The 25,514-nt window shown below is 40.5% G+C and overlaps 4 protein-coding genes across 4 annotated transcripts; 2 read left to right on the top strand and 2 right to left on the bottom strand.

The window, feature by feature from the left end:
• Positions 1 to 89: 89 nt before the first annotated feature.
• Positions 90 to 1,662, bottom strand: LOC126585957 (uncharacterized). The gene is made up of 2 exons (XM_050250594.1): positions 1,517 to 1,662; positions 90 to 1,208 (listed from the first exon to the last, which is right to left on the bottom strand). Exon 2 carries the CDS (start codon positions 1,194 to 1,196, stop codon positions 438 to 440), a length of 759 nt encoding a protein of 252 aa, XP_050106551.1. The 5' UTR covers positions 1,197 to 1,208; positions 1,517 to 1,662; the 3' UTR covers positions 90 to 437.
• A 5,428-nt stretch (positions 1,663 to 7,090) lies between these two features.
• LOC126584496 (pre-mRNA-splicing factor ATP-dependent RNA helicase DEAH7-like) lies at positions 7,091 to 11,015 on the top strand. Its single transcript, XM_050248854.1, has 2 exons — positions 7,091 to 7,159; positions 7,589 to 11,015. The coding sequence occupies exons 1-2, from the start codon at positions 7,091 to 7,093 to the stop codon at positions 10,856 to 10,858; spliced, it is 3,339 nt and encodes a 1,112-aa protein (XP_050104811.1). The 3' UTR covers positions 10,859 to 11,015.
• A 2,319-nt stretch (positions 11,016 to 13,334) lies between these two features.
• LOC126587509 (leucine-rich repeat receptor-like serine/threonine-protein kinase BAM3) lies at positions 13,335 to 18,084 on the bottom strand. The gene is made up of 2 exons (XM_050252581.1): positions 15,250 to 18,084; positions 13,335 to 14,052 (listed from the first exon to the last, which is right to left on the bottom strand). Exons 1-2 carry the CDS (start codon positions 17,873 to 17,875, stop codon positions 13,715 to 13,717), a joined length of 2,964 nt encoding a protein of 987 aa, XP_050108538.1. The 5' UTR covers positions 17,876 to 18,084; the 3' UTR covers positions 13,335 to 13,714.
• A 4,417-nt stretch (positions 18,085 to 22,501) lies between these two features.
• LOC126587821 (transcription initiation factor TFIID subunit 11) lies at positions 22,502 to 25,369 on the top strand. The gene is made up of 5 exons (XM_050252894.1): positions 22,502 to 22,914; positions 23,566 to 23,653; positions 23,769 to 23,868; positions 23,943 to 24,106; positions 24,983 to 25,369. Exons 1-4 carry the CDS (start codon positions 22,553 to 22,555, stop codon positions 24,068 to 24,070), a joined length of 678 nt encoding a protein of 225 aa, XP_050108851.1. The 5' UTR covers positions 22,502 to 22,552; the 3' UTR covers positions 24,071 to 24,106; positions 24,983 to 25,369.
• Positions 25,370 to 25,514: the final 145 nt, after the last annotated feature.

The following is a 25,514-nucleotide window of genomic DNA, read 5'->3' as shown; positions in this document are numbered from 1 at the left end:
ATCATTTCGAACCTCGACTAAACCTAAACCTGGAAGGATTGCACCTGACATTCCTAGACAACTTGTGTAGAAAGAATCACCAGAAGTACTTCAAGCAACACAAAATAATCACGTCTCCATTGACAATTTTGAGCAATCTCTTCGGTTGCACCCTTTTGTAGCGTACTAGTAAGAATTACACCCAAATTACTTGGTATAAAACTACGACAATATGATGAAGATGTTCTGCAGATGCTTGTGAAAACATGAATCCGGGACTTACATATTTTCGTAGAAAATGATCGTATAAGCGAAGTCCCCGACGGCACCAAACAGTTCAATTGTGTGCATCTCACATTCAGACAAAGGTTTCCAGAACTCATAAGAATACGAGAATAGAAACCATTTTCCGATCATGTACATACTAAACAACTTACGTTTTCCCTCTTCTCGATTCATCAGCTACTGTCGTCGTGACTGCCTCTCAGAAACGGGAATATATGGAAGTCAGAGAGCAAAGACTCCATGTCCTTTGCAGGAACTGACACTGTTTTATTTTCCTTTTCCACTACTTGTGAATCGGAATCCCGCCAGAACTTGATGATTTGTAGATTTTCTTCTTCTGTCAATCTCTGGACAAGGATTCTGGAAGCATAGCCTTTCTCTCTCATTTGAAGGCATATCTGCGCGGGATTGTTTTCTGTAAGAGTGACCATGTACAACCAGCCCTTCTTTGACAAAAGAGTGTCAGCAACCGGCAGCATCTTGTCAATCACAGTACGTCCATTCTCCCCGCCAGCCCAAGCAGATGCTATTCCTTCGCGTCCCACTTCATCTTCAGGGGTCGGGACATAAGGCGGGTTCACAACTATTACATCAACCAAACCTTTCAGACGCTCCTCCAGTCCTGATGCAATGTTAGTATTTATCAACTCCGCATGAACCCCATGTGCTTCCAACGTCTCATGAGTCACCTTCACCGCATGGGGGTTAATGTCAGTCGCAATATACTGCGCCTCCTGGCCAACAATTAGAGCTAGAGAAGTAATGACATAGCCACTACCGCAACCCAGTTCCAGGCACAATGCCGGTTGGTGCTGCAACAGGTTTGTTCGATCAGCTAAAAGAGCATCTACAAGAGCAAACGAATCATCACACGGTTCATAAACCTCGGGGTGAGAACTGACAAGGCGGATTTGGGCGATTCTGGAGGACATCTTGTGTAGAACCTATCATAACAAAGTAATTTCAAGGAAGACGTAAACATTGATGTAACTGGGAACCAAAATCTATGAGGATGATATTTTCTGGGTAGTAGTTTGGACAGAAACTCACAAAGTACCAATATTTTCTGGGTTCCAGCTCTAAGTACCAAAACTCACAAAATTAACTAAATAATTATACCAGAATTTTAATTTAATGATAATAATAATCAAAGAAAAAAACTCAATGTTCAATCAGTGAAGGCACGAATTACTCAAGAAATCAAAACTGATTGAAACAAAGGAGCCACCTTTAACAAAAAACTCCAACGTACCTTCAGAAATCAAATATTTAGGACTGATTGGGTTGCTTGCTGCGTCCTCTTCTTGCTTGGCAATATTTCTCTAGGGTTTCTGGTGTTTGTTTACTCAGTCCAGGTGAAAGCGGGAACTTGCAGAGGTTGGTGGCGGCCTCCGTTTTTACCACATTGGGCTGTGCTGACCCAATACAAAGGCCCAAGGACCAAATAGAGAAAGTACAACCGACCCAAAACAGGATCCAGCTTAATATTGCTAACCCAAATCAAAGTTTTGACCTTTTCTGATCGAACACGGTTTACAAAGTTGACTTTTCTGGGTTCATGGTCATAATTCGACAGCCGCCCTGAATGCACCCCAAGGTAAGAGAGACCCCATAGTTCTGTTTCTAATCTATCACTCTTGATTTGATTTATTTTTTTAGCATTTAGATATTTTTAGTAAATCAAACAAATTATATAAATTTAAAAATAAAAAAAAATGGTTTTGGCTGGTGAATTCTGCCCAAATTCTGTTTCCTAAAGTTTCCCACGTAAAAAATTTCCAATTTCCTTAGACAATTGTGAGGGACTAGGTTGTTGTACCAGGTTTTTATAAAGTCCTTATATATATAGGTTTCTTGCTGTATAAGTTGTTTGTTTGTGATTTTTCTATTGAAAACAAAGGTCTGAATCTGTTGGTTTGGACAAGGCAAGGGTGACAATGGAACAAAAGAATAGCAGTGGTGGTCGGGGATTATATGTTTCAGGGAAGGACAGAGTTGTTTTTAGGCGTCCGGAGAAGAAATCTGTCTTGGGTTTCGATGTCCATGCTAATGCGAAACGGGAAGGGTTTAGGGGTGTGAAAATTTAGAACCCAAAAAGGTTTTGTATATTTCTCTGTAAGTTTTCAGAGCTACAAGAGATGGCTCTATATAGAGACCGAACAATAAAGAAAAGAAGACGTGCACCCTTGGCACACTTACAGTCAGAAATAAAGAAAACAATTCACAAGAAAACATGGGATAAAGCTGCAGCTATATGGGCACACTTACAGTCAGAAATAAAGAAAACAATTCACAAGAAAACATGGGATAAAGCTGCAGCTATATGGGCACACTTACAGTCAGAAATAAAGAAAACAATTTACAAGAAAACATGGGATAAAGCTGCAGCTATATGGGCACACTTACAATCAGAAATAAAGAAAACAATTTACAAGAAAGATGGACCAAGTGTGACGATAGTGGCAGTAGCCACTTTACCTGAAAATATGGGATAAAGTTGCAGCTAGTTTCAATACTCCCCCTCAAGCTGGATCAAGTGGGTTAATTGATCCAAGCTTGCTCAGTAGCCTTTGAAGATGAGTAGAGTCCAAAGCCTTTGTGAACAAGTCTGCAAGTTGATCGTGACTGCGAGTGTAAATGGGGTTGATAACTTTGGATTGAACTTGAGCACGAATGTAGTGACAATCCACTTCGATGTGTTTGGTGCGTTCGTGAAACACTGGGTTAGAAGCAATATGCATGGCAGCTTGGTTATCACAAAACAAGGACATAGGTTCATTGTCGATATAGCCAAGATCTGCTTGAAGACGCTTTAACCAGATTAATTCACACGCCGTGGCTGCCATGGCTCTATACTCCGCCTCTGCACTTGATCGTGCAATCACAGTCTGCTTTTTACTCTTCCATGTCACGAGATTTCCACCAACAAACGTGCAAAACCCGGTGGTAGACTTTCGATCGAGTGCATTACCTGCCCAGTCAGCATCTGTGTATGCCATAATGTGATTTGAGCCATGGTTCTTTAAGAGCAAGCCTCTGCCAATTGACCCCTTCAAGTATCTGAGTATTCTTTTGACAATCTCCCAGTGGAGTAGAGTAGGAGAGTGCATGAATTGACTGATAAGGCTTACGGAATAAGCAATGTCAGGGCGAGTAATTGTAAGGTAGATTAACTTCCCCACCATACGTTGATAGACACTGGGATTCGACAGAAGTTCACTAGAGTCATCAAGTTGGAGTTTGCTTACAAGGGGAGTGCGAGCAGCTTTGCAATCCAACATGTGAGCTTCCTCCAATAAGTCAAGCACATATTTGCGTTGATTTAAAAACAAACCCTTGGCAGAGGTTGCCATCTCAATGCCAAGGAAGTACTTTAGGGTTCCCAAATCCTTGATTGCAAACTGTTGATGAAGAGAGGATTTTAGAGTAGCAATCTCTTCTATGTTGTCCCCCGTTATAATGAGATCATCCACATATATAAGAACAATTAATTTTCCATTTGGACCACTGCGAACAAACAAGGAGGAATCGGCATGACTCATTTTGAACCCCGCAGCCTCCAGAACCGAGCTTAACTTTGAGTACCAGGCTCGGGGGGATTGTTTAAGTCCATATATGGCCTTGTGAAGCCTGCATACTTTGTTAACTTCACTTTCTTGTGGGTGTCCAGGGGGGAGCTTCATGTATACCTCCTCTTCAAGATCACCATGGAGAAATGCATTCTTCACATCCATTTGGAATAGAGGCCATTTATGATTAACTGCCACGGACAACAGGACTCGAACCGTGCTCATTTTAGCTACAGGAGCAAATGTCTCCTTGTAGTCAATACCATAAGTTTGAGTAAATCCTCGGGCAACTAGTCTGGCCTTGTGTCGTTCAATACTGCCGTTGGAATGGAACTTGATCTTATATATCCATCTACTCCCTACTGCCTTTTTCCCTTTTGGTAGATCAACTACACTCCATGTGTGATTGTCATTTAAGGCCTTGAGCTCTTCTTGCATAGCGTCCTTCCATACTTGACTGTGAGCAGCTTCATGGAAGTTCCTTGGTTCAACATTCGAGGATATCTGATTTAGAAATGCATGGGATTTTGACAGTTTGTGATATGTTAGGGCTTCTGAAATAGGATGTCTTACATTGTAGGTAATGTATTCTTGAAACCTTGGAGGAGGATGTCTGTCCCGAGTTGGATTTCTTCGAGGAGCTACATACGGTTGTGAGGTAGAGGTTGTGCTTTGTTCACTTGTAGATGTTCCCTCACCCTCAAATTGTTCCGACTCCGAGTGAGGTTCAAGAGAATCATTATGAGAATGGGATTCACGAAAATTTATTGGAGTAGGTAATGGAAAGATGTCCATAATATCCTTTCTCTGAGGCTCTTCACTGCAGTCTGTATGAAAGAAAGAAGCAAGCTCATCAAATCTTACATCTCTGGAGACTCCAACCTTACCATTCTGAGGATTGAAGTATTTGTATCCCTTTTGAGAGCTTGAGTATCCCATAAAAACACATTTGACAGCTCTAGGTTCGAGTTTATCTCGATGTGCTGCTTGAATATGAACATAGCAAGTGCACCCGAAAGTTCTGAGATGTGAGATGTCAATGTTTCTTCCCTTCATTAATTCAACAGGAGACTTTGAGTTTAAAACTCGAGTAGGTAACCTATTGATGATGTATGCTGCAGTGAGAAGTGCTTGTGACCAAAACCTTTTAGGCACATTCATTTGAAACATAAGAGACCTTGTTTTCTCCAACAAATCACGGTTCTTTCTTTCCGCTATACCATTTTGCTGTGGAGTACCAACACAACTGGTTTGATGCAAAATTCCATGATCACTTAAGTAATTAGACATGTTATTGGATGTGTACTCAGTGCCATTGTCCGATTGCAGTATGCTTAACTTAGATGAAAATTGATTTATGATGAGTTTATGAAAATCTTTAAAGGCATCAAAAAACTCACTTTTGGATTTCAAGAGGTAGACCCATGTAACACGAGAGTAATCGTCAATGAAGGTGACATAATATTTATATCCATCAAAAGAGCTTACACGAGAGGGACCCCAGATATCAGAGTGAACGATTTCAAACAGTTTACAGGTTCTAGACTTGGAAGAAACAAAAGGAAGCCTAGTAGCTTTCGACATTTGACAGATTTCACAAGCATGTATAGGCTTACAAAAATTTGGAAACAGTTTGGTCATCACATGTTCTGAAGGATGAGCCAACCGAAGATGCCAAAGGTGGTAATCTTGAGAGAGACTGAGGCTTGCAAGGGGGTGCTTAAGAGACTTGGAATTCTTTGAGAGGTAATAGAGTCCATTCAGGAGATATCCTTCACCAATCTTCTTCCGAGTGACCCGATCCTGAAATACAACACTGTGAGGAGAGAATATGGCAAGGCAATCTAGGGTGCGTGTGATTTTACTTATGGACAGGAGTTGGAAAGGGAAAGAAGGTAAATATAAAGCTGTTGACTCAATCTTATCACTTAATAGTTTAAGTTTCCCTTTTCCCAGAATAGGTTCTCCGTTCCCATTTGCAACAGACACCCGTGTAGACTCAGGCATATTTTGAAACTTATCCAAGCAAGAAGACTTATTTGTTATGTGGTCAGTAGCACCTGAGTCTATAATCCAACAATCATGACTAATTTCATTAAGTGCAGTTTTGAGAGCAGTGATGATACCTGAGACATTGTCATGAGTTGAAGTCTCAGCCAAAAAACCTGCAAATTTTCCGAGCATAGCAGTAGGAGTTGAAGTGGTCGCTTCCTCAATTTGAGTGTTGCCTCCTCGTCTTTGAAGAAAGTTTGCAAACTCATTTATGAGATCTATTGGATTCTCAGTGAAATTTGAGATTCCACCCGTCGAAGAACTGGATGAGTGGAAGGCCTTAGGGTTGATTCTTTTCCCTTCTTTGATCATTCTTCCTTCCTTATCAAATTTTGGTTTTAACTCCGGGTGCAAGATCCAGCATTTATCCCTTAGGTGACCTTTCATGTTGCAGTGAGTGCATTTCCAATCTGCTTTCTTACTGGCAAAAAAAATTTCACCAGTGTTTTTATGGTAGCTTGAGAAAACCCTAGCCTCAGGATTTGATTTTGACTCAATGTGCATAACTTTTCTTCGAGTTTCTTCCCTTTGAACAGCTTGACAGACACCATTAAATGAAGGCAACTCAGGAGTCATCAACAAGTGGCTTCGAAGGTCTTCATATTCAGCTCCTAGACTTGCTAGAAGTTGAAATACTTTGTCCTCATCAGCTCTTTTAAGGAGCACAGCAGAATCGGTTGAGTGTGGACGATACATGTCAAGTTCATTCCACATGGACTTGATGCTTCCTAGATGTTGGACGAAAGATCGATCACCTTGCTTTAGCCCAGCAATATCCTTTTTGAGCTGAAAAATACGAGCTGCATTATTTTGACTGCCATACATTTCTTTAATGGATTCCCAGAGAGTGAAAGAGGACTCTGAGTAACTGAAGAGTTCAGATAACTTTGGTTCCATGGAGTTGAGTATCCAGGACATAACTAACTGGTCGTTTGCATGCCATGCACCATATGACGTGGATGATCTTTCAGGCGGTCTGATGCTTCCATTGATATGCCCGAGCTTTGATCTTCCTCCTAAGGCAAGTGAAATGGCACGAGACCAAGGTAGATAGTTGAACTCGTTTAGTAGCACTGAGCATAGACGCAAATTTGAATTGATTTCACCTTGAAAGGAGTTTGAGGAGCTTGTAGCCTCATGATTTGAGGAACTTTCTTCTGTCATTGTAGTGAATGAGGCACGACTGAAGTAAGGTTTTTGAATGAATGAACAAACAGAGACAAGACCCTATGGTTCCTGCTCTGATACCATGTGAAAATTTAGAACCCAAAAAGGTTTTGTATATTTCTCTGTAAGTTTTCAGAGCTACAAGAGATGGCTCTATATAGAGACCGAACAATAAAGAAAAGAAGACGTGCACCCTTGGCACACTTACAGTCAGAGAAATAAAGAAAACAATTCACAAGAAAACATGGGATAAAGCTGCAGCTATATGGGCACACTTACAGTCAGAAATAAAGAAAACAATTCACAAGAAAACATGGGATAAAGCTGCAGCTATATGGGCACACTTACAGTCAGAAATAGGCACACTTACAGTCAGAAATAAAGAAAACAATTTACAAGAAAACATGGGATAAAGCTGCAGCTATATGGGCACACTTACAATCAGAAATAAAGAAAACAATTTACAAGAAAGATGGACCAAGTGTGACGATAGTGGCAGTAGCCACTTTACCTGAAAATATGGGATAAAGTTGCAGCTAGTTTCAATAAGGGGCGTTGATGGCGGATTCGAGGCACCGAGAGATTGTGAGGGTAGGTATGATTACGACAGGGAAGAGCATGGTAGTAGGAGGAGAGATTGCAAGGATGGTAGTGGTAGTTATGGTAAGGATTCTTGTCGTCGAAGGAAAGCACGTGACGGGTATGAACATGATCAATGTGGTGGAGAATATGGAAGAAAGCGGAGTAGACGTAATTTTTCTGGTTCTGATGATTCTCCTTGGGATCTCATCTCTTCGTCTCCAGTTCGAATTTGTCCTTCTGGAGACGCGGTTAAGTCTTCAAGTTCGAAACATGGTGTGAGTTCTCGTAAAGTTGCCTTTCACTCAGAAAATTCACAATCATTCAAGGATAGAGAAGGAGACATGGCTGATTTGGATGAAGGACAGAAATATGAGATAAGCGAAAGCATGCGTCTAGAGATGGAATACAATTCTGACCGAGCATGGTATGATAGGGAAGAAGGAAACACAATGTTCGATACAGTTGATAGCTTATCTTTGTTTTACGGAGATGATGCTTCTTTTCAAAAGAAGGAAGCAGAGTTGGCGAAAAGATTGGTTCGAAGAGATGGAACTAAGATGACCCTTGCTCAGAGCAAAAAGTTGTCTCAGCTCACTGCTGATACTGCGCGGTGGGAGGATCGTCAACTTATAAGATCTGGTGCTGTTAGAGGGACTGGGTTGCAGACTGAGCTCGATGATGAAGAAGAGCACAAAGTTATTCTTCTTGTACATGATACAAATTTAAAGCCTCCTTTCCTTGAGGACAGTGTAATTGGAAAGGACGGAACTGCTGTTTTTACCAGGCGAGCAGAGACGATAATGCCAATAAAGGATTCCACATCCGATATGGCCATAATTTCTCGCAAAGGGTCTGCTCTCGTTAGGAAAATTCATGAGAAGCAAACTATGAACAAATCGCGTCAACGTTTTTGGGAGCTTGCAGGTTCTAAACTAGGCGATATCCTTGGTGTTGAGAAAACAGCGGAGCAGATTGATGCAGATACTGCTACTGCGGGTGCAGACGGTGAAATTGATTTCAAAGAAGATGCAAAGTTTGCACAGCATATGAAGGATGGGGAAGCAGCGAGTGAATTCGCAAACTCAAAAACCATCTCACAGCAACGACAGTTTTTGCCCATATATTCTGTGAGGGATGATTTACTACAGGTAATTCGAGAAAATCAAGTTATTGTTGTTGTTGGAGAAACTGGTTCTGGAAAGACGACTCAACTGACACAGTATCTGCACGAAGAGGGTTACACTGTAAACGGCATTGTGGGTTGCACGCAACCAAGACGTGTGGCAGCCATGAGTGTTGCAAAGAGAGTTAGTGAAGAGATGGAGACTGAGCTTGGTGATAAAGTTGGGTACGCTATTCGTTTTGAGGATGTGACCGGACCAAATACCATAATAAAGTACATGACTGATGGAGTACTTATGCGCGAAACACTTAGAGACTCTGATCTTGACAAGTATCGCGTAGTTGTGATGGACGAAGCCCATGAAAGGTCACTGAACACGGATGTGCTGCTTGGGATTTTGAAAACAGTGGTTGCCCGGCGGCGTGATTTTAAGCTTATCGTGACATCTGCAACACTAGATGCTCAGAAGTTTAGAAACTTTTTTGGAAGTGCACCGATTTTTGAAATTCCTGGGAGAACATTTCCAGTCAGTATCAGGTATAGTAAAACCCCATGTGAAGACTATGTTGAAGCTGCAGTGAAGGAGGCCATAACTATTCACATCACTGGCACTCAAGGTGACATCCTCATCTTCATGACCGGCCAGGATGAGATCGAGGCAGCTTGTTATGCCCTTTCAGAGCGGATGGAACAAATTATCTCCACCTCGGTTAAAGAGGTGCCAAAACTCTTGATACTCCCTATATATTCACAGTTGCCTGCTGACTTGCAAGCAAAGATATTCCAAAAAGCTGAAGATGGGGCTCGTAAATGTATTGTGGCAACCAACATTGCTGAGACATCTTTGACGGTAGATGGAATCTCATATGTCATCGACACGGGATATGGTAAAATGAAAGTATACAACCCGAAAATGGGTATGGATGCTCTTCAAGTATTTCCTATTAGTCAGACTGCTGCTAGCCAACGTGCTGGGCGTGCTGGCAGAACTAAGCCTGGAACATGTTATCGGCTGTACACAGAGAATGCGTACTTAAATGAAATGCTGCCAAATCCTGTGCCAGAGATCCAGAGGACCAACCTCGGATATGTGGTCTTGTTGCTCAAATCACTTCAGGTTGATAAGATACTAGATTTTGATTTCGTAGACCCACCGCCCAAGGATAATATTCTCCATTCTATGTACCAGTTGTGGGTGTTGGGTGCTCTTAACAATGAGGGGCGGTTAACTGACCAGGGCTGGAAATTGGTGGAATTGCCGTTGGACCCTCCACTCGCTAAAATGCTATTGATGGGTGAAAAGCTAGGATGTTTAGATGAGGTTTTGACAATTGTGTCCATGCTTTCAGTGCCGTCGGTATTCTTTAGGCCCAAAGATAGGGCAGAGGAGAGTGATGCTGCAAGGGAGAAATTCTACTTCCCAGAGTCCGACCACTTGACATTGTACAATGTTTATCAGCAGTGGGAACGACACCAGTGTCGTGGGGACTGGTGTGATGACCACTTTTTGCAAGTTAAAGGGCTGCGAAAGGTTAGAGAGGTGAGGTCCCAACTGCTAGAGATGCTAAAGACACTCAAGGTCAAAGTCCCACTCACATCCTGTTGGCCTGATACTGATAAGGTGAGACAAGCTATTTGCTCCGCGTACTTTCAGAATGCGGCAAGACTAAAGGGTGTGGGGGAGTATGTTAACTGCCGGACTGGAATGCCATGCTATTTACACCCGAGCAGTGCGCTTTATGGCATGGGCTGCAATCCAGAGTATGTGGTCTATCATGAGTTAGTTTTGACAAGGAAGGAGTATATGCAGTGTGCCACTGCGGTGGAACCGCAATGGTTGGCTGAGTCCGGACCCATGTTCTATTATGTGAAGGAGTCGGATAACTCAATGTTGGAGCACAAGAAGAGACAAAAGGGGGAAAAGACAGCAATGCAGGCGGAAATGGAGAATCTGAGAAGGGCTCGAGCAGAGGCAGAGAAAGCAAGCAAGCAGAAGGAGAGGGAAAAGAGATCCAAGCAGCAGCAGCAGCAAGTCTTCCCAATGCTGGGTTCGCACCAGGGCTCTTCTGCATACTTGAGGCCGAAGAAACTTGGCTTGTAAATATGAATTATTTTGTACAAATGATTGATCAGTTTAGAGTTTATTTGGGTTGTAATCCTACTTGTTTCCTTTGGCATTGCGGACGTTTCTGAACCAAATTGTGTAATTTTGCCTAATTCTGTTCCTTAAATTCACCAAATTTCGTTTTGTACTGCTAGATTTCTGTTTTTAATTAACCCTATATAATGTCATTTATTAACCCTAATTTACCCAATTGTTATTGGATATTCCTGTTTTGGATACTGAATTTTCTCCAAACAGCTAGTATCCGAGTTTTGCTTCACTAATTTTTTTGCAGAGGATCAATGGTTGAAGAAGTCGGGAAGTATGTTAACATGTTCAACGGTACAGACTTTGAGACATGGAAGATTAAGATTAAGGCCTGCCTATGCGTAAATGATCTCAATCTTCTTCCTCTTAAAGGAAAGAAACCGGAAAGTATGGAGGATTTCGAATGGGAACTCCTTGACGCGCAGGCATTAGAAATTATCCGTGCGAGGTTGTCAAAGAAAATTGTGGAAAGAACAGCAAATGAGAACACCGCAGAAGGTCTAATGGCTACTCTGACTGACATGTACGCTCTGAAACCAACTGCGTACAATAAGGTGCAACTCACTCACACGACAGTTACTCAATCTGAAGATGAAAGAAGGCACTAGCGCAACCGAGCATTTGAGCAAGTTCAACTACATTATCTTTCAATTGTCCTCTATCAACGTCAAATTTGACGACGAGATGAAGGCTTTCATGCTCTTGGATTCTTTGCCGGACAGTTGGAGTGTGACTGCGTTGACCCTCAATGCTGAAAAGGACAAGCTCGGGTACAATGATGTCTGGAGTGCTATCATAGGCGAAGAGTGGCGCAGGAGATTATCTAGTGAAACCTCAGGTAAAACTTGTGCCTCAAACCTTGACTCCAGCAGTAGAGCATTGGGGAGAAGCTCGAATCATGGTAGGCGAAATTCCCGGAATCACAAGTACTAAGAATGTTGTTCTGTTTTGGATCCTATTAGTGTTAGTTGATGTTGGATCTTAACAAATGTTGTCTCAAATCCTTTTCTTTGTTGATATAGCCTGTTTTACAAGATGTGATGCTGAGACCTTTATATTAATTCACTTGTTATTGTTTAATTATATGTTATGCAAATTGATTAGTGTGTAAGTTTACAAGAGTCATTGCAATTGTCGGGCAAGAGTAAATGGCCTATGTTAAAGATCCTAATGGGCACAACAAATTTTTTTTCGGGAAACACACGAAGGTGGGGATTGAGGACTTACTATGGGTAAATGATCTTGATCTTCCACTTTTAGGAGAAAGACCAGAAGATATGAAGGATGTTGAATGGAGAATCCTTGATAGACAGGCACTAAAAACTACCTGTGCGACATTGTCAACGAGCATTGCCCTAAGAACAGCAAATGAGAAGACCACATAAGGTTTAATGGCTGCTCGGACTGATGTGTATGAGCTGAAATCGACAGTGTGCAATAAGGTGCAACTGCTGCAACAGTTGATGAATCTGAGGATGAAAGAAGGCGCTTCTGCAGTGCATCATATGAGCAAGTTCGAAGCTATTACTATTAAATTTTCGAGACAAGGGCGTGATGATGTCGTGTTCGTTGCCAGACAGTTGGAGTGCTTTGGTTACTGCTTTCACCCTCTCTGCTGGAAAGGACAAGCTCAGATACAACAATGTCATGAGTGTCAGTTTAGCCAAAGACAGGCGCAGGAGATACTCCAGTGAAACCTCGGGTAATACTTCTGCCAAACCTTGAATCAAGGGGTAGAGTACCTGAAGAGAAGCTCGAGTCATGGTAGTAGACGAAAGTCCAGGATCTTGAAAAATGTTGTCTGAAACCTTTATAATTTATCCTCTTCTAAAACATGTGATGATTGTTACCCCATTTTAACTTCTTGTTACTTGATTATATCTAGAGTTTGAGAAGGTTTATAAGAGCCCTTAAATGGTGCTCAACTGGTTGTATATGAACAACGTGCGGTTTTGTGTCGCGTTTATCATTGTATTAGTGTCCCTCGAGTTTTATTTTTTATTCAAAATCTGTAACGAGTTACATTTGTGTATATTTCCTGAAAAACTTACGAAGAAGAAGAAAAGAACGATTAGACTTTGAAATACTTTGGTTTGTAAGTTGCAGAGTTACAATTAGAGGTGCAAATCAACCCATTAAGTTATTAATGGGCACCTATTAAGACCAATTTAGTTTGATTTCACCTTATACCATCATCACCACTATCAAAATCACCTCTATATTATGGTGAGACCAAATTAAACGGGTCTTAACAAGTATCATTACCAACCCAATAAGTCGATTTGACAAGTCTAATTACAACCACATCTAGTGCGTTCCCCAATCAGGCATGATTGAGGGCATCAGTCTAATTAAGTGGGATTTAGCTAATCAGAAAAAGCACAAAACGTTCGAGTACAAAATCTAAAAGTTTAAAACAGTATAATAAAGGCAACCTCAAATCATTTGGTCATACATTTATATGATGACACAATAATACAAACTAACCAGTACCAATATAGCCACCTTTGCCTGCCACTAATCACCACAACAGATCTACCTTCACTTTAACAAATACAACAACAATACCAAACAAAAACCCAAAAATATTGAGAAGAAAAAAAAAACATAAAACATTGTATATACCATGTGGACTGCCTGCCTTCTTCACTTATTACTTTTGGTTCCCAGCCTGGTACTGCTATACCAGTTACTCAACCATGCTCGCTACTTGATCCGAAAATCGTCTTATTATATATGTTCGTGACGTTTTTGTCGCTGGGTCACCAAAATGTTGTTGCTCCATGCGCTGATTCATATATTGAATCATTGCATGTGAAATGTGTTTGGTTGTTTAGCCTGTGCAAGCATTTGAACAACTTCTCTCATGGTCGGTCTCTCCACACTGTGCTCTTGAACGCATAAAACCGCGACGAAAAACACTTGCATTGCTTCGTCCATCGGAACAGTGTCTAGTCGTTTGTCGAGGATCTTTATCACCCCTTCTTTCTGTGAGTTGGTCTGAATCTTGGTCCACTGAACAATGTCCATTCCTTCTTCCCCAAAGCCACCAACTGGCCTTCTTCCTGTGATGAGCTCCAACAGTACAACTCCAAAGCTATACACATCGCTCTTCTCATCAACTTTCAATGTGTACGCATATTCTGTTCCATGAGGCACAGTAAAAACGTTTAGCTCGTCGTAAAAGTTCATAACATACACGAAACAAGTGAAAAAGGGAAAACTGATTTGTTAAAAGATACTTCGGTAAAGCTACTTGATTATGATAGTTCTCACACTTAGTAAGACAACATAGAGTCGAATGAGACTAAAATACAGACGAGTCTCATGTAAAAAATGACTCATACAGACGTGATATATCCACTGTTCTATTTTGTTTTACTCCTCTGCACAACACAGGTAAGGTAAAGCAATGGGGGTGTGGGTGTAAAAGAAAAAGTTAGGGTTATGCCATATTCTTTACAGTTGTGTCACTTTCTAGGGTTTAGGGAAAGTAAAGCTTGATCCCAAGCAAGATTCTTAATGGGTTGTATGGAGTTTTGTGGATTTTGGGTTCAAATGGGTTTTTGGTCAAAAAGGTGGGTTTGTGATTGGGCTGAAGGAACTTGGAATTTTATGGTTTCAAAACATGCAAAAGCTCATGCTGCATTACACTACACTACACTGTGTGTAGAGAGCAATATAAAAAGCAAAAGGAGAATTTACCTATGTCAGTGGAGCCTTTGCCTATTTTGGACTCCATATGCCACTCCTACTTTGCTACTTTAGTAAAAAGCAAAGTACATACATATGAAAGGAAGCATGTATTTTCTAGAGAAATACGCGCAATAAAACTGATTTGGTGTCTTTTCGTCCACATCTTAGTGCCTTTCGAGTTTTATTTTTAATTAAAAGTTTGTGACCTGTTTTTGTATGTGTTCATTTTATCTTCTATTCATCTATTCATATTTTAATACCAAATTGAAAAAAACAAATCAAGATTTGAAGTAATCATTCTCTCTTTTATTATTGAAAGTGGCCGACTTAATCCACCAAGTCAGAGGAGACACATGGAATATGCTTTAATTACTTTACCTAAGTGCTGCATCAAAGTATATACGTCAATTTGAGCTTATTGCCCCTACTTAGTAGCCTATTCAATTGCACGATGTTAATATTAAAATAAAAAATCTCAAACAAGAGAATAATTAGGTGTAATCCTTTTATCTCTCACTTATAACGTGATTCACATGACGTGTGAGATAGAAAAATAGTAATTCACGTGATGAATGAAGACACATTCCTGGTTACATGCAAGAATCTCCGCTCGAATTGGAGTAATGATGTAGCAAAAGGATTACCTGGAGCAATGTATCCGTATGAGCCAGCAACTGCAGACATGCATTCTGATGTTCCAGTGTCCTGCAAGAACTTGGCAAGCCCAAAATCTGCAACATGAGCCTCAAATTCTGAGTTGAGCAGAATGTTGTTGGACTTCACATCCCTATGAAGAATCAATGGTGAGCAATCATGGTGCAGATAACACAGCCCTTTTGCTGCTTCAATGGCTATGTTCAACCTAGTCTCCCACGTGAGATACCCTCCTCTCTTCCCATGTAAAACTTCACCCAAGCTTCCATTCGGCATGTACTCGTAAACCAGCAGATTGGTCTCTTTATTTGAACAGAACGCCAGCAATCGGACAATGTTCCGGTGCCGGATTTTTCCCAGTGTCTGAATTTCTGCAGAGAGGCCATTGTCGTGTGACGATCCTTTGTTGATCCCCAACAGCTTCTTGACTGCTACTTGCTCGCCGCTCGACATTGTTCCTCTGTAGACAATCCCGGCTCCACCTTTCCCTATCACATTGTTCTCCTTTACGCACTCTAAGATGTCTTCGCTTCCGAATTCAAGCTTTTGGAATGCCGTGAGCTTCCACGAGTTCGAATTTTTTCGCACCTTTCTGGTCTTGATGATTGCGAAAGTTGCAAACACGAACGAGCAAAGCAAAAGTCCTAGAGCAAAGACAAGCTTGAATTTGCCAAGGACATGAGAGCGCGTGCCGGTTTGGTTGTGATCCTTTGATGATGAGGCTGAGGAGTAGTTGCATGGATTCGCAGAAGAATCGCAGAGCTCAGGGTTACCGACAAAGGATGTGGAGTTGAAGAACAAGTATTGCCCTGTTTGTGGGATTGGACCGGAGAAGTTATTGTGTGAAAAATCAGCAGACGTTAGGCTTTTCAAGGAGCCTAGCTCCTTTGGGAGGCTCTGGTTTAACTGGTTCCACGACACGTTGAAGTAATTCAGTATGTGGATTTGAACAATCGGAACTGGGATTGGACCTGAGAGTTGGTTTTGGCTCAAATCTAAGTAGGTTAAAGCGAGACAGTTTCCAATTTCCGGAGGTATTGTGCCCGAAAAATTGTTTCTGCTCATATCCAACTTGAGAACGCTTTGCAACCGGCCTATGTCAGATGGGATTTCTCCAGTGAATTGGTTTCCACTCAATAGAAGAATCTGCAGGCTTGAGAAGTTTCCAATAGATGCAGGTAGGTGCCCGGATAAGCGGTTGCTTGACAGATTCAGCTGACTGAGTTTTGAGGGTTGTTTACTTCTTTCCTGCAGAAGCTGTCCGGTGAGATAATTGTTCTGTAGCTCTACTAGTGAGAGCTCTGGCAAGTAAAGAAAGCCCGGCGGGATTGATCCGGTGAGATAATTCTGCCCCATTCGGACTCTTACTAGAGTGTCACATTTTCCAAGGTCATCAGGTAGAGGCCCAAAGAGAAAATTGTTGAGCAGAATTAAGATCGTCAGCCGCCTCCCAAAGCAAAGAGATTTTGGGACAACCCCGGTGAGCTTGTTACTCGAAAGATCAAGCTCAATCAGTTTACCATTCTGACCAAGCTTTGAAGGTATGGCTCCGGTGAAGTTGTTATGCCACAGCTTCAAGACTTCCAAGTTTGGTAGCTCCGCGATAGAGCGAGGAATCTCACCGTGAAACTTGTTGATGAAGAGGTTCAGGAGTGTGAGCTCGCGGAGGCTAGAGAACTCAGCGGGGATATCTCCCGTCAGTGCATTGTTCGAAAGATCAAGAGACCTCAAGCTACTCAAGTTTCCCAGCTGAGCAGGAACCGAACCGCTGAGCTGGTTTGTTTGCAAGAACAAAGTGTCTAGCTTTTTCAGATTGCCTAGCTCCGGAGGGATTGGCCCCTCCAAACCGCAGTTTGCGAGGTCTAAATGAAACAGATTGATCAGCTTGCCAATTTCTGGTGGGATTCCGCCTTCAAATTCGTTGTAATATCCCAACAAAAGCTGCTGTAGGTTAGTGAGGTTTCCGAGCTCGCTCGGTATGTAACCGCTCAGGTCATTTCCCGCAATTGACAGATAATTAAGCTGCACCATGTTTCCATAGCTAGGAGGAATGCTCCCACTGAAGTAGTTCCCGCCAAAGTTCAACCGCTTCAGCCTCGGAAGCTGAGTGACACCTAATGGAAGTGATCCATTGAAATCGTTGTTGTAAGCATCTAGCATTACAAGCTCCTCCAACTTAGAAAACTCCAAATCCAAGCTTCCACCGAACCCGTTGTTTGAGATGTTGAGGTTTTGTAGCCCGGCTAGTTTGTGGATACCGGGAGGAAAAATACCCGAAAATCCATTTCCTGACACCGAAACATTTACAAGGGTGCGGAGTTCAGTGATCACTGGCGAAAGGGTGCCCGAGAGATTGTAGTTGGATATGTCAAGTGAGACAATTGATCTGTTGCGGCTGTCACACTTGATGCCACCCCAAGAGCAGAGGAACATGTAGTTTGACACATTCCAAGTACTTAAAGCAGGATTTTTCGAGTCTTCAAAATTTTGTTTGAGAGAAACGAGAATTGATGCTTGCCTCCTGAGAGACAGATTAAGTGATGAAACAGAAGAAAAACAAGTGAGGAACAGAAAGAGAGAGCAGAGGAAGACAGACGTCATTTCGGAATTCGCCATCGGAGGGTTTCTGGATTATAGAACAACTGCAACCATTTCATTCACGTGTGATCTGAATTTTTTTTTTTTTTGGAGAGAGAGAGAGAGAGAGGAGAAGGAGGAGGAGAGAGATGACCTTGGATACTATTAGTATGAAGCTTTCAGCTTTGGCTTGGAATTTTGGAGGTCTTTGTAGCACATCATATTTTTGGTTGCATCTTTCAACTTTATAGAAAGGAAAAGCAAAAGCAGCTTCATGCATTTTTTGCGTATAAAGAGATTCATAACAACAGCAGACCGTTTGATCAACCGATATTCAAAATTTGCTTTACCTTTCACAGTCCTTTGCTTTACTTTGCTTATTATTCGATCTAATTGAAAAAAACAAAAAAAGAAATTAGACCCAAGTGAGAATTTTAAAGTGACAATCATAAGGAGGAAATCATTTCATTAAACCAAATTGATTCGAGGCTTGATATGCATTAATTCCTATTAAGGTTTGTTTGAACCATAGTTCAACCATTGCATTGCAATATAATTTTGGTTTTAGTTGAAAAATATGAAATGACAGAAAGACGGAAAGACGAAATGAAAACGACGAACTGAAAACAATTATATGTTCTTTTTTACCTTCAAGTTTTTGTTTTCATATATCTACTTCTTTTCTTTTTTATTCCTCCTACCATCGCCCTTCGTCCTTTTTCATTTCTCATTTCTCCCATGTATTTCCTTCTAGCTCTAGTACAAATACTGAAACTAAAAGCTAGAAAGTGACGTGGTTATTAAACGATCACTTAATTGTGTTACTGTGATGGATACAATAAACCTAACTTTTCTTCTACGTCTCATTTTGTTCTCTGGTTTGATACTTTGTTTGATACATGTGATATCAGTAAAAGAAACCAAACATATGATTTCGGTGTACGGATTGATACTTTTAATCGCTTCAGCTACAAACTCATCATTTTGATCAGAGACCTTAACTTCATGCTTAAACGTTGTTGCATTACATCAACATTTGTACTTATATATGAAGCCAAGATGATTAATGAGGGGATCTTTTTGGGTTGAACTAATGATGATTAACTAAGAGCCAAAGAAAGATATGATCAAGTTGCGAGAAGAAGCAGATAAAAGCTCCATGATTTCCTGCTTTCAAAGTGGACACATTAATTGGGTTCTTTTAGACCATCTTCCTCCCTTTGGCATTTTGATTGGAATATGTAGCAAAATTACTCGAAAAAAGTTGAGGTTTCATCATAAAATCAATTGGCTATACAGGGATTAGTCAAATTACTTAAGTACATGTAAGGTCATTTCTTTTCCCGATGTGAGATTATTCAACACGCCACAACACAATTGGGTGACATGGAGCCGTTGAGTTTAACACGTAGAACAACTTGCTCTGATACCATAAAGAAAGTTAAGGTTCCACAATAAAATCAATTGACAATACAACGAGTAGGCCAACTTATACATAAATTTATGCAAAATTCCTTCTTGCGCCAATATAAAATTATTCTCAACGGTACTCTAGTATATTATTAAGGAGGAGGAGGAGCCCTCCGTCCGTCCTCCTTCCCCTTTTGCTTTAGACCAGAACGTGGAAAAAGAAAAAGCATATAGATTGATTTTGGAGATGTTGGGATTCATCGCCTTAATCTATGTCATTCTACCTCGCTCTCCCTCCCTCTCTTTTTGTGGACCTCTTTTGAAATCTTTCTTTATTTTTATTTGGTCAATGGGTTATAATGTATGGTTCTCCCTAGGAAGCATAATTATGAATGCAATAAAGGCCAGGTTTGGGAAGCTTAGTACTGTTCAATTTTCTCTTTAAACCAACAACTCTTGTTAGGTTGAGGGATATGAGTTTGGTCAGTTGGTTGTCATATTGTTGCACTTAAGTTTGATTTTTTGTTTCCGTAAATAAGTATTTTTGAATTTAGAAAGAAAAAGAACTTTAGGCAGACAAATTACAGTTTGACGCGTGATACATAACCTTTTGTTTTTGTGATTCAACAAATTACATTTGTATATGTATCAAGCTATGATTTGTAAGTAAATATGAGTTTCTTTATATAGGCTTAATTATGCCAGTGGCTTTGAAACTCTGTTAAACCTCAAATTGCCCCTTGAAACTCACAATGATTCATTTTACCCTCTCGACCCACATGTTGTGACTCACCTTGTATGTACTTATAAGGAAATGAGTTATTCCTTACTAATTGGTTTTATAAGAGAACGTCAACTTTATTTATGGTACAGGGGCAAGTTGTCTCATGTGTGAAGCCCAACACACGTGCTCCATGTCGTCCCGTTTGTATTGTCCACATATTAGGCTTGAAAGTTAACTACACGTGAAAGTATGAATCCCACATCAAAAAAAGAAAGAACCTTGCACGTGCTTATACGTAATTAGACTACTTCTCATATTATTAATTGGTTTTATATATAGTAGCACTTCAACTTTCTTCAAGTTCACCATAAACCGATCTCTTTCCCCCCTTCCTTCCCTCCCTCCACTTTCCCCCTTCTCCCTCTCTTTGTTGACATGTTTTAATCTTTTTCACCTGAACTGAAGGACTCTAGGCCGATATATACACATATAAATACATACACAAAGTAGATGCCTCAAGTGGAATGAACCCTTGAGATTATTTCATAAGATTGCTTTGGTTTAAAGAGACCACAATAATTGACAATGTCGCCAAACGGGACCCTAAATAAGATAAAAAAAAACTACTGCTTTATATTATGATTCAATTTTTAGAAAGAAAAAAAAAAGACAAAACACTCGATTGATCCTCCCCTAATGGAAATGGTGTCTCTGAGCTCGTGTAAGGTGATTGCTTGCTTCCATGCCTCTACACACTTTGATGATGATGCTGGTTTATGCACCAATGGTCCATCATCGCAATCATCATCAGCGGCGGAATCTTCCTTGCTAGTTGGCTACTTTTAGCCTTAATAATAAGTATATGGATCATTGGACTGCATAACTAATGACCCTCCTAAAGTCACCAAAATTCAACTCCATCTCCAACATGTTTGAACAAACATTTGGATTCACATTGGGGAGGAAAATTTCTTGCAAACATCTATGGAAGTATGATTTAGGGGGTCGAATACAGGACTTTCGATGCATAGTTAATAGTTGCGGACTCACTAGTTTTTCTTTCTAGGAGCAAGATGAAGCCCACATGCCACTTTGCCTAGTTGTATTTTGCTACCATGCCTTAACCTCTTTGAAGTATCTTGTCAAATATCTTGCCCCGAAGACATCCATGCTTAATGATAGCATTAAAAACACATTTATTCTCCACCAAAGATTTATGATCACTTAAGGGTTGAAAGTAAAACACTAAAAACACGTCTGATTATTCTCTACCATTGAAGTCCAAATTCAACGGTGAATGATCAATGATGATACGTATGTTGATCTCCGAATGAGCACAAAATTGTGGTGGTTAAGTATAAAGAACAAGTCTAGTACGTGCAGAGAGAGAGCATGAAAGTGATGACTGATTCAGTTAGGCTGACTGACTCATCACAACAAGAAAGAAACAAACACTGGTTAGGGTTTGGTGGAGTGTCAATGCAACAGCACTACTACCCTACAATGTTTTACATATGCGTGTCCATATATATATATATATATAGATATAGATATATATCTATCCATCTATCTAGCTTTGTAATGATATGGACGAACGTAGTGATATTGGCATCACTAGATCTGCCTTTGAATCACCATATCTGAAAAAAAAAGTGGCTTTATGTTAATCATCTCTTTAGCTTTAGTCGAGAAACCAATAACTTACCTCCTTAGTGCCATAATTTGGTTGATATTGCTGAGGATATCACATCGCTGTACTACTCCCACCACCTAACTACGTTTATTCCCTTATTACCTGTTAACTTTACTAAGAATTTTTAGCTACCATTGATGTAACGTTAGAAATGACATCATGCATACCACATAACATTAGTCATTCTTCGGAATTTTTGGTGAAGGGGTGTGCAAAATACCGCTTAAACCATTCAAACCATCCGAGCATGCGATTTGGTTCAGTTCAGTTCAGTTTGACCTACTTGTCCGCTTACTCCGAACCAAATCTCTTTAGGAAAAAATGACTTAAACCAAACTGACCGCTAATTGAATTGAGTTTGTTCGATTATGCTACTAGTTTGAGGCATCAATCAAATCAAATCAATTTGAGCCGTGATGTTACATTGATTTTGAGTATTGTATGAGTCCTAAATCGAATTAAACTCACCATGCCCGCCTCTAATTTTTTTTTTCTTTTTTCTAAACAACGATATTATTTACATTAAGGGTGTGGGGTAGGCTTAGATTTACAATGGGTTAGCAATAATGTAGTTCAAATTCACCTTTGACGAGAATCGAATCTAAGATCTCTCACTTATAAGTGAAGAAGAATACCAACTAACATTACAGTTGTAATAATCATGTTCTTTGCATAATCTGTTCCCCATTACGCTTTCTTTTTTGGGTCGGCCCAAGGATTCCTGGAAGGAAAAAGGCCTAAACAAAGGAAAGCCCAAAAGGCCCATACCAATGGAAAGCCCAAACAGCCCACACCAATCTTTTGCTCATTATATATTTGAATTTTGAACCAAAGGAAATAGAAGAGTGTCTCGTCGGAGGAAAGTTCCCAAATTCCAGAGAGATCGACAATGAAGCAGCAATCCAAGGACCCATTCGAAGCGGCGTTCGAGGAGCAAGAAGACGACTCACCGCCCGATTCTCCGGCCGTCGCTGAAGCCGCGCGCGCCGCCTTCGGTGCCCTAGAAGAGGACGACCCTCTTCTTGTTCCTGGCCCGTCATCTTCCTCCGCGCCATCAGCTGCAGCGCCGAAAGCAACAGCAATTACCAGAACAAGAACAACGCCAACTGCTGCTGCGACGGCGCCCTCCGCCTCTGCTCGGCCCGCTGTCAAGAACAAGGATGACGACGACGATGACGACGAAGACAACATGGATGTCGAGCTCGGAAAGTTCTCCGCCACCGGTGATCCTGACAAAATGGCCAAGATGCAGTATGTTGCTTTCGAATTTTTCATTTTTATTTAACAGCATTTCATAATTCAGCTTATTTTTTAATAATTAATCACTTTTTCATAAACCCCAATTCGTATTCAGCTTTTTTTTTTCCTTCAAGAAATTGAGTGTCTATTTTATCAATTTACTAATTAGGGTTTGTAGATAAAAGTGCTTTGTAACTTGATGGAGCAGATTCATCATACTTTGATTTATAGCAGTAAGGGGAAACACTTCGAACTCAGATATTTAGAGAGAAACCCGACTTACTTTGTAACACCAAGGGATTTCGTAACTAAGAATCGATTAGAGCATGACTAGTGTATAGATGAGGGTTTTGTTTTCTCCAATTGAGCTGTTGAAGTGTTTTTGATATAAAGCTTATCGTCGTTGGGGTGTTTTTTCGGGTTTAGTAAAACAAGGTGGAAGGTGAGGCAACTCGACTAGGGTACGAAGGGTCCAAGTAGGTTTTGAATGAGAACAGTTTGAAACAAAAGTTGTAAGCTTGCTAGATGTACTTTGTAGTATTCTAATTTCTTAGTATGCTTGCTTCCTTGAGCTTGTTCTAACTTTCGTTGTATCTCATGTAATACATCTGGTTGCTGATTATTCTTGTCCTTCTAAACTCCTAGATTTGAATAATCTTTCAGGGCTATTTTATCGCAATTCTCAGAGGAACAGATGAGTAGGTACGAGTCGTTTCGCAGAGCTGGATTTCAGAGAGCCAACATGAAAAGGGTGTGATTCCTTGTTACCTTTCCATATAGAAGGCATTTCTGGAACCTGTATAGATTTTTCATATTTTCAACAGTAGCCATTTCGCATTAATGTTTGCGTGCATTATTTGTTGCAGTTGTTAACTAGCATCAGTGGAACTCCAAAAATATCTGCGCCAATGAATATTGTAGTGTCAGGGATAGCAAAGATGTTTGTTGGTGAACTTGTTGAGACAGGTATGTTATGAAAAATTTAGTGTAACATGAATTTTAATGGCCCACCATTTAAGAGCCTCTATGTTCTTTTGCAGCCAGAATAGTGATGTCAGAAAGGAAAGAGTCTGGGCCAATCAGGCCATGCCACCTTAGAGAAGCATACAGAAGGTTGAAGCTTGAAGGGAAGGTACCAAAGAGATCACAGTCTAGGCTTTTCCGGTAGATGGACCAATTTCACGTTCTGGTGCTCATTGGACAGGTTACTACTCATAACCTTGTTAGATGTCATGGAAATCTATTGTGTGTTTGATGGCATTCTCATCCTCTACCTTTTAGGCAGTCAAATTGAGAACGCCAAACCCTTCAAAAGGAAAACTGCAAATAGAAAACATATGAAAACAAGAGAGAAGCAGGTAGAGAATTTGTTATAGAACGAGGGCGTTTTTCTACCTAGAACAAAAATGCTGGTTTTCATCTTTATGAAGTAAAGTTGCTTCAAAACTCTGCACCATGATGCTGTGATTGTCAAGTTCAAAGTCATCTAACCTCCATACGTTAAGTCACTGTTTTTCTCTTAAAGTTGTTTTTGAGATCTCCCCGTCTCTTTGGAAGGTAAAAATATCACAAGTGGTGTCTAGTTGTTGGATAGGTTTGTTTTCTGAAGGTTATTTGGAAGACTTAGAAACATCAGCCCATGAGTAAAACATATCTGGATAGTTTGAGCATTGATTAGCTTAGAATACACGGGAACATCGGCCCATGACGGAAATGTGATCTTATGACTAGGCTCGTGATCTCAAGAACAAAGGATGAGATCACGATCCCATTGTTTGTTTATTCCGTGAAGATTTAAAAATGTACGGCTGCCGATGAGCATTCTTTATAATTGGTTTAGCTGTAGCATACTGAAGATAGGAAGTCCTTTCTCATGTTGCTTTTGGCAAACCCCAAACATGGTATATGCATCTATTTGTTTCTTTTTTCGTTTTTCTTTGAGTGGAAGGCTATTTGGTGGCACATTGCTTTACAGTTTACACATCATTTCATTTTATCCTGACACAAAACTGTGTGAAGAAATCTGTAAAATATACTATTATCTGTTCTAAGTCGGTCTTTCTTCTGCTCATATTTGAAGGTCAACATAACTGTAAGTCGGAGTTGGGATGCAGTACATATACCATACGATTAAAGACCAGACGTATTGCACTTGATCATCACTTGTGGTAGTATCTTCCTCTTCGATCGCGTTTTCCGGGAGACATTGAAGGTGCCGATTTAAATCACAATAACGACGATGTTGCCAGCTTCGTTTGTTGATGCCGTTTTGACTTGTGACCCATGATACTTATGCTAGTTATTTGCCGTCCGTGCAATGTTGGTGCATTTTTTTTTCTCGCAACCAAGCGACTGATTGGATGTATTATAAGATATTGGAGCTGTGTGTAGTCATTGTAATTTGTAATGTTCAGTTGCTGGTGCATGAAAATATTTTGCATGTGGATGAATGAGTTTATATACTGAATGTCACTGGGTCGGGTCAAAAATTCATGACTTGGATGGATTTCATGGTTATTTCCGCTGCTATTATTTATTTTTGGAAATACCCAAATCAAAATGCTTACATGCTTTTAATGGAAAAATGGAATTTTTTATTTTTAAAATTTAAA

The sequence above is a fragment of the Malus sylvestris genome, chromosome 10 (genome assembly GCF_916048215.2).
Source record: "Malus sylvestris chromosome 10, drMalSylv7.2, whole genome shotgun sequence".
NCBI classification, from domain to species: Eukaryota; Viridiplantae; Streptophyta; class Magnoliopsida; order Rosales; family Rosaceae; genus Malus; species Malus sylvestris.
Note: the sequence above shows the minus strand (reverse complement) of the source record. Positions and strands in the feature narration are given on the sequence as shown.

What these genes read in the sequence shown, in the direction of transcription:
- LOC126585957 (XM_050250594.1), bottom strand. Translation starts at nt 1,196, where the DNA reads ATGTCCTCCAGAATCGCCCAAATCCGCCTTGTCAGTTCTCACCCCGAG.
- LOC126584496 (XM_050248854.1), top strand. Translation starts at nt 7,091, where the DNA reads ATGAACAAACAGAGACAAGACCCTATGGTTCCTGCTCTGATACCATGT. An exon ending in AAAATTTAGAACCCAAAAAG is followed by an intron (nt 7,160 to 7,588) that starts GTTTTGTATATT and finishes ATAAAGTTGCAG; the next exon opens with CTAGTTTCAATAAGGGGCGT.
- LOC126587509 (XM_050252581.1), bottom strand. Translation starts at nt 17,875, where the DNA reads ATGGCGAATTCCGAAATGACGTCTGTCTTCCTCTGCTCTCTCTTTCTG. An exon ending in ATACGGATACATTGCTCCAG is followed by an intron (nt 14,053 to 15,249) that starts GTAATCCTTTTG and finishes CTCATGGAACAG; the next exon opens with AATATGCGTACACATTGAAA.
- LOC126587821 (XM_050252894.1), top strand. Translation starts at nt 22,553, where the DNA reads ATGAAGCAGCAATCCAAGGACCCATTCGAAGCGGCGTTCGAGGAGCAA. An exon ending in GACAAAATGGCCAAGATGCA is followed by an intron (nt 22,915 to 23,565) that starts GTATGTTGCTTT and finishes ATAATCTTTCAG; the next exon opens with GGCTATTTTATCGCAATTCT. An exon ending in AGAGAGCCAACATGAAAAGG is followed by an intron (nt 23,654 to 23,768) that starts GTGTGATTCCTT and finishes TATTTGTTGCAG; the next exon opens with TTGTTAACTAGCATCAGTGG.